The 7,731-nt window shown below is 46.0% G+C and overlaps 2 protein-coding genes across 2 annotated transcripts; both read left to right on the top strand.

The window, feature by feature from the left end:
* The first annotated feature begins 3,088 nt into the window (after positions 1-3,088).
* On the top strand, positions 3,089-3,460 carry LOC124659043 (monothiol glutaredoxin-S3-like). Its single transcript, XM_047197005.1, has one exon. The coding sequence runs from the start codon at positions 3,158-3,160 to the stop codon at positions 3,458-3,460; it is 303 nt and encodes a 100-aa protein (XP_047052961.1). The 5' UTR covers positions 3,089-3,157.
* A 1,589-nt stretch (positions 3,461-5,049) lies between these two features.
* On the top strand, positions 5,050-5,484 carry LOC124658862 (monothiol glutaredoxin-S3-like). Its single transcript, XM_047196860.1, has one exon. The coding sequence runs from the start codon at positions 5,050-5,052 to the stop codon at positions 5,482-5,484; it is 435 nt and encodes a 144-aa protein (XP_047052816.1).
* Positions 5,485-7,731: the final 2,247 nt, after the last annotated feature.

Raw genomic sequence — 7,731 nt, 5'->3', positions numbered from 1 at the left:
GTTGATCGTAAAGGAGAACACTATGTAGAGGACGTAGAACTTCATATGCACTAAATTATGTATGGAAACTTGTTCAAAATTGTATATGCTGGTCATCCGATATTGAATATATATTGTATATTCCTCTTGAATTCTCTTTGGTTCTAATTTCAAATTTGTTTGAAATTGTACATTCATATGCATGTATGTAGTACCGTAGAATATGTGAAACTCCTTCAAAATTAAAATAAAACACAAAAGAAATAAAACTATACAAATTAAAAAGAAACCAGGTTTGGGGGGGGGCTAAAACCCTAAACCTGCGGCGGCCTTTAGTCGCGGTTGGCCAGAAGAACCGCGACTAAAAGTCCTCCACCCCGACGGTCGCCTGGCGCCCACGTGGACGGGCCTTTAGTCGCGGTTCGTAAGCAACCGCGACTAGGGGGAGCTTTAGTCCCGCATATTTAATCCCGGTTGCGCAACCGGTATTAATGGAGGTTGCGAACCGCGACTAATGGCCCTTTTTCCACCAGTGCCTCTTTGAAGACGTTGGGAGAGTATGATAGTTGCATGACCTGAACAATATATTTACCCACCTTTGGATTATTCTCCAATGTCTTGTCTTCTTGTTGTTCTAAATCTCGTACCTCTTCACTTTGATGCTCTTCATCAACCGATAATTGTTCGACTATATTTTGTTGCCCTTTATGATCATCGGTTTTTTTGGCACGGAATTCAACATGTAAGCTCCCTTATGTACAGAAAAATCAAGCACGATTGTTTCACATTCACCATGCTCTTGCTCAACGAAGCTTGCATCTTTTGATTCAATAGATTCAACATACGCTAATTATTGTTTCGGCCTTTTCAACAACCGAATTAACCATACTAGCAAAACCATTTTTTTTCTTCATTGATACTAGAAAAAATATTTACTTATTTAATTTTATCTTCTTCTATTTTTCGACGGTAACTTTTCAACATAAGTTCCCGTCAGTAATTTCCCATTGATAGTTACCCCACATTAGCTCCTTGATGGTGAAAAATTCTTTGACAATAATTCTCTAGTAGTAATTTAATATTTGTTTTTGTTCTTGTTCTATTCTTTGAAAACAATTATTTGACACATTTTTCCGGCCGGTAGTTTTACCATGGTCATTTTGAAGGTGATTTATTGACTTCTTTGACCGTTATTTCTCAACACAAATCTTTGATCGTAGTTGTGATCATTCTTCTTAAACTAGGATTTCACCCCATGATGGAAGACCGGTCCACAAATTTTGTTTGCCCTAGGGCGCTATGACTCTAAGGCCCCATGTCCACACTGGCGGAGCTTCCCTAGGGCGCGCGCGCGGGGGGGGGGGGGGGTGCTCTAGAAAATTTATGATATATTTTTAAATATCACTCAAATTTTAAGCATGATCGGTGTCCTTGGGCCCCACAACAATCTATGTTCAAGCACCGCCATTTGACCCGCACAAAATTCTTAAAACAAATATTAATATTCCACAAGAAAAATATTATCGTAATGCAACATCAAACTAAATAATCCATACATTTTATAGATCCATGGTGTTGGTATGCACATTTGATAAATTCCTTAATGAGGGCATGCACATTGGGGAAGGCCAAAAAGAATTTTGGCATCGTGAAAAATTATTCAGAAATCTTGGAGTGTTTTATATATTTGGGTAAGAGGAGTTGTAGTAGAGATATGGTAGCATGTAGCTTAGGCCATCTATATTTTTAAAATTTATTCTAAATGTTAGGCCTCAAGAGTTAGAACTATACTAATATGAATAGACAAACAAATTTTGGGCATGGGCCCTTCCTCCTAGGGGAGTGAGCACCCCACTACCCTGAACTATGGGTCGGCCTTGACATAGTGGTTGGAATGTTCTGCATACGAAACGCGTTGGCTTCCATCAAACTTCGTGACCTCTGCATTGATTAATGCGCACAACCAATTTATTATCAACAATTATTTTAGATTCATGAACTCGCTGCCCACACACTAACATTGGTGTGTGGCCCTTCTCCAAATCTTAGTGTGTGGGTTTGTGTTTGTGTTGGAGATAGATAGATCTAGAGGGGGCGGGGTCGAGAGTTCCATAGTTTGTGGAACTAGTTATTGACAAGATCATTGTATGAGGCATGTGGCATACCCTATGTGGCATGCTTCGCATCACCCTACCCTCACTTCCTAGGGTAGATAGACATACTTCCTACTAAGATCGAAACTTTCTTTGTTGCACCTCTACTTGAAAGATTTCTACCAACTCCAACTCCTTGAGGGGATTTGCTTTCTCCTGGCCCTCAATTCAAAAGGTTTGGTGTTGCAGATGATACATTTGATAGCTTTGATCCTTTCACGATACTTTTCAGAAAAGAAATAACAAGTTTACGATGTCTCACATGGTCTGGTATGGGGCGATAATTTTGTTGCCATTTTGTCACAGAATATTATGCCCTAATTTTCCTTTTGAGATAAACTTTATTTAGTAACATGTTCCAGTGTTGCCCTTTTTAGAGGTTTTTATAGACCTCTTTCAAATTTTCCTTTCCGAAACTCCAGCACCTAATACCGCTGTGTTGGTGGAACGATCCATCTTTATTTATCTGATCCATCTAACCAAAAGATGAACATAATTGTGGAGGTGCCAACTCTTGTGCAAGAGGTACCTTGGTGATACATTTTCCTTTATCTATTCCCAGCAACTGCGACTAGATTTGCTAGAAAAGGGTCATACAGGTGCTCAAAACTCAGTACGAGGGCGTTACAAAAAGGATTTACAATTACGGAGTAAATCCTCATGTCCATGTGTCACGCATGGTGCATGCCAGGACAACTAGACAAGTAGGCTGACCTAACATTCCATGGCTCTATATATGCCGTCGTCTGTCCTAATCGCAAACTATATTTCTGACCTCCTCCACGGCTCCACCGTCCCACTTCTCTACCACGAGCCAACCCACACACCAAAGTCCAAATTAAGCCCTTTTTCGCCGCTCACACCTTGTCGAACTAAACAGGCACGCCGCTCACCCACGCATGAATATGCAAGAAGCCATGGCGCCGGCACAACTAAGGCAGATGGCGGCAGTGGCCAGTACCGGAGACGTGCGGAGGGCGGTGGAGCAGAAGCCGGTGGTGGTGGTGGGGCGGCGGGGTTGCTGCATGGTGCACGTGGCCCGGCGCCTACTCCTCGGGCAGGGTGCGAACCCGGCGGTGCTCGAGGTCGGCGACGACGCCGACCCGGCGGCCCTCGTTGCCGCGCTCCGGTCCAAGGACATCAGTACTAAGAGCGTCGAGGACGTCGTCGTCGATGCGTACGGCGCGGCGGCGACGGCGCGCCACGCGGCGTTCCCGGCGGTGTTCATCGGCGGCAGGCTGGTGGGCGGGCTGGACCGGCTCATGTCCATGCACATCGCCGGGGAGCTCGTGCCGGTCCTGAAGCAGGCAGGAGCCCTGTGGCTCTGACCAGTCTTCAACTCCTCATGACCCTTGCCACCCTAGTTATTAGCATGAACTCTCCTGTAATCTTGGTTTAATTTCTTCTTGTTTATTCTGGATGTGTATGCCATCTGAAAGTATTGTACTAGCCCTTTCGAAGAAATGACAGAGAAACCGTAGTTAATTGGTTCCTATGAGGCTATGAACCGTGTGAGTCCAAGACAGTCATAATTGCTGACATTTTGATCTTTACAAAGATACTGAAATGTCTCTGTGCAGTAGTTCTCTTGTAAGAAAAAACCCTTAGTAGTTATATAAGTTTTAAAAAAAGATACTTCCATTTTTCGAGCCGATCAAGTTGTAGTATATGGTGAACTGAGTTGCACAAAATTACTATCTATAGACTTTCTCCTTTTCAAATTAACTGAAGTTCTAGCTATAGTGTTATCCTGAGTCAAACTTAGTTAGATTTGATCAAGGATATAGAAAAATATACCACAACACCAATTAATTTGGAATGGAATAACGACTTTAGATGTTGATACCAGTTGCACAAATGCTGCGATAACATCAGCATTCGCAACCTTGTGCCCTTGGGCGGCACGAAAGTTTTCCATCCATAGATTGCTCACTTGTTCTGCACCTTTGGTCCAACAATAATTATAAGTGGACTCGTCAACGTAATAGACGAGAACCACAATTAAGGTTAACGCGTTTCTTCATACTCCAGTACTCCTGCGCGCTAGCGACCATTCGGTCATTAGCACCGACGATGGAACGCATTCAGTCACCGGTCTACGTAGTACGTACTACCGAACGGAAGGGACGTAGACGACGTACGACAACTTGGTTTTCAACTGATGATCGATGGCAGTGACGTTCTTAACTAACTTCTAGTACGTGACTACGTGGTATGGCTGACGGCAACAGTTTGCTGACCCTGCACTAGTACAACTGGACCGCATCCGTGTTTCTTTTTTTTAAGTAGTATGACATGTTCATTGACTTGGAGTCGGAATCTTATGGCTGGTTTCTGAAGAATGGAATGGGTTTGATTCTAGTGTTTACATCTGTTTCTTTCGGCATGTTACAGATACATTGGTAAACTAGATCGATCTAGCAACTGCAAATTAAACACGATAATAGATTTTCAATAAGGGTCGTATTTTGAAACGGAGGTAATACTAGTTTGTGACCAGAATGCTTACAAACTAATGGTCAAAACTCAGTACGATGAGAATCAAGCTTTGCTTGGACGTGAGTAGAGTAGGCTTGGCTGTACACCTTGTACTCGACGTACCCGACGCGCATACGTGTGGCAGTGCGTATAAATTGATATACCAAGTGTTTCTAATATTTTTGATACGATCATTATGGAGCAAATCTCTATGTAGCTCGTGCCTTGTGGCATGCCAGGACAAGTAGGATGACCTCACATTTCATGGCTCTATGCTCTCTGTCCTAACCCCAACCCATATTTCTAGTTCTCAACTTCTCCGCATCCACTCCTCTCCCACACAAGTACACACACCCAATTCCGCCCTCGATCGCCTCGCTGCTCGTCAAACTCAACTGGTCGCGTACGCCGCGCACACGCGCCAACGTCGAACAACAACATGCAAGAAGCCAGGGGGGCGGCACCGCGGCTGATGGCGGCGGCCAGCACCGACGACGTCGGCGACGTGCGGAGGACGGTGGAGGAGAAGCCGGTGGTGGTGGTGGGGCGGCGGGGCTGCTGCATGGTGCACGTGGCCCGGCGCCTGCTCCTGGGGCAGGGCGCCAACCCGGCGGTGCTCGAGGTCGCCGACGACGCCGACCCGGCGGCCCTCGTCGTCGCGCTCCGGTCGTCCAGCGTCAACAGCGCTAAGGGCGTCGTTGATGCGTACGGCGCGGCGCCGGTAGCTACGATGGCGGCGACGGCGCGCCACGCGGCGTTCCCGGCGGTGTTCATCGGGGGGAAGCTGGTGGGCGGGCTCGACCGCCTCATGGCGATGCACATCGCCGGCGAGCTCGTGCCGGTCCTGAAGCAGGCCGGAGCTCTGTGGCTCTGATCCCGTGATCCGTCCTCATCATCTGGTGTTAACTAATCAGTTAATTCCGCCCTAGTTACTATAGTAATAGTAAGTTGTGTAAGTTTCGAATATGTGCGTGCGGCACATTTGACAACTCTAGATTTGTTTTCCTGTTTATTCTCGATGTGTCGGCAATGCCATCTGAATTCTAAAAGTATAGTAGCCTTGCTGGAAAAAAAAAAAGGCAAACAAAGGGTGTTGCTTTGTTGGATCGCTCTCGAGGATTTGCTCACTCTCACTTCTATGCGCGACAGGATAGTCTCTCTAGGTTGGTTTGTGCAAATTTGAGGTCGTGTGTGGAACAAGAGTTTTTCTTCCTAGAAACAACAAGAACTGCACCGTTTCCAGCAAAATTCATGCGTGGAAGCAAGCCATAATTGCTGAAATTTTATCTCCTTATTAAAAGATATTGAAATTTTAGTGTAGGAGTTTTCCCGTTAAAAAACCCATCAGTTATTTCGTTTGCATGGTTGGATGATTAGGAGGCCAGTCACACCCCAGGTCCGAGCCCAACAAGGAACAAATCCGGGTTTCACACTTTTATATCTCGTAAAAACGAAATATTCTAACAATAGGAGCCGATGTTTCCGTTGATAGGAAGACGTGTTTCACAAAATAAAAAATGGAAGAGGGGGAAATCAGGAGCTTGACTCCAATAACAATGTCAGTGTATGAACATACGGTCAATGCTAGTTTCGACGTGCATGCTCAACAAAGTCTTTGAGAAAATTCACGTGTTTTTCTTAGTTTGGCGTTGAAGCCACTGCTTCTTGCGACGTCAGAGCCGAGTTGTTCAGTTGGCAAAACGCCACTGATGCACATGTCATGGGGAATCAAGTCCGAATATCGACCAAAATACCCACATGTTTTTCCGAGGGAACGCTAGGGCACCTGACCAAGTTTTAGGAACAAAGAAACAAAAAACATTATAATTGTTCATTTGATTCAGCTCCTACACCTTCCTTTGAAACTCGATTAAATTCCTCCCTCTTGTTCTCCCACAAGGTTGGAAGGTTGCCCAACTCAACGCATGAACGCCATACATCATCTTTAGCCTTGAGACAAACACCTGAAAACTCAGTCTCAAGCACCACACAAACGTTGTTGTTGGTCAATAAGGGCGCGTTTGGTAGTCTGCAGACGAGTTTTTTTGCATGGGCTGGGTCTTGAAATGGGCCGTTTGGTTGCCTACAGACCGTCGCGTTCTTGCAGGAACCGGGTTTTAAAGCACCCCCGGGACAGGCCCTGGAGGAACGCCCGGAATGGTAGTTTCTCCGGGGTCAGGCCCATTACGGCCAGAAGGCTGCACGCGTGGGAAGTGAGGCGGAAACGTCGCGTCACTTCGGGAACACGCGTCATAATTAGGCTCACCGCTTCCATCTCCTTCCTCTCACTCGCGACCGCACTCTCACCTCCCCCAAACTGTCACATCACTCGGCGGTTCCCCTCCCGCCGACTAATTCGCCGGACCGCCGCACGGAGAAGCACCGGTACCGGAGGAGGAAACGTCAGCGAGCAGCACTGCGACATTGGCCTGAACCTGCTCGGCGGTCTTCATCGGCATCTCGAGTTCGCCCGCGACCTCGAGCTCGTCCTCGGCCGGAACAATGGCGGTAACGACCTCTCCTTCTCACCTTCGTACTCGTTCTACCAGAACATGCCATTCTCGGGCATTTGCGACGACATGCACATTAGATCTGCTAGGGTTTCCATTAGTATAGGGTTCGAATTGATGTTTACAAGGTGTTTGTCCCCATTGGTTGTTGTTCTTGTCGAGGTCTTGGTGTTCACGGCTCGATTTGCTTAGATCTGTTACTCTAATCTTCAATCGCGGTAGATCCTTCCGAGATCGGACTGTGGATTGCTGAAACTGCTAGATTTTACAGTGCATGCGGAGAGAGGAAGGATTTTTTGTGCTGGGGTTTAGCATGTTCAGATTGCTATGCGGAATGAGTCGCGGTAGTTTGTTCTAGATTGTGTTGTTTCTGATTAAACTAGGCCGATGATTGTAACCAGGAATCATAGTGTGTGAGAAGATGATTGATCAGAACCTATGGCATGACTAAACATGACCATGCCATTGGTTCTGATCAAACATCTCCTCCATATATCCTCATTGTATGAGTCATATGCTACCTTACTTTCCATGTTTGTACTTCTTCAGTTCTGCAATGGGCAATGATTTAACTATGGAACAACGGAAGGCGTGATGCTGCCCGCAAACTT

This window comes from Lolium rigidum, chromosome 6 (assembly GCF_022539505.1).
Source record: "Lolium rigidum isolate FL_2022 chromosome 6, APGP_CSIRO_Lrig_0.1, whole genome shotgun sequence".
NCBI lineage: Eukaryota > Viridiplantae > Streptophyta > Magnoliopsida > Poales > Poaceae > Lolium > Lolium rigidum.
The sequence above is the reverse complement of the archived record's forward strand: the minus strand, read 5'-3'. Positions and strand labels throughout refer to the sequence as shown.

Coding starts and splice junctions, on each gene's coding strand:
- LOC124659043 (XM_047197005.1), top strand. CDS start 3,158: ATGGTGCACGTGGCCCGGCGCCTACTCCTCGGGCAGGGTGCGAACCCG.
- LOC124658862 (XM_047196860.1), top strand. CDS start 5,050: ATGCAAGAAGCCAGGGGGGCGGCACCGCGGCTGATGGCGGCGGCCAGC.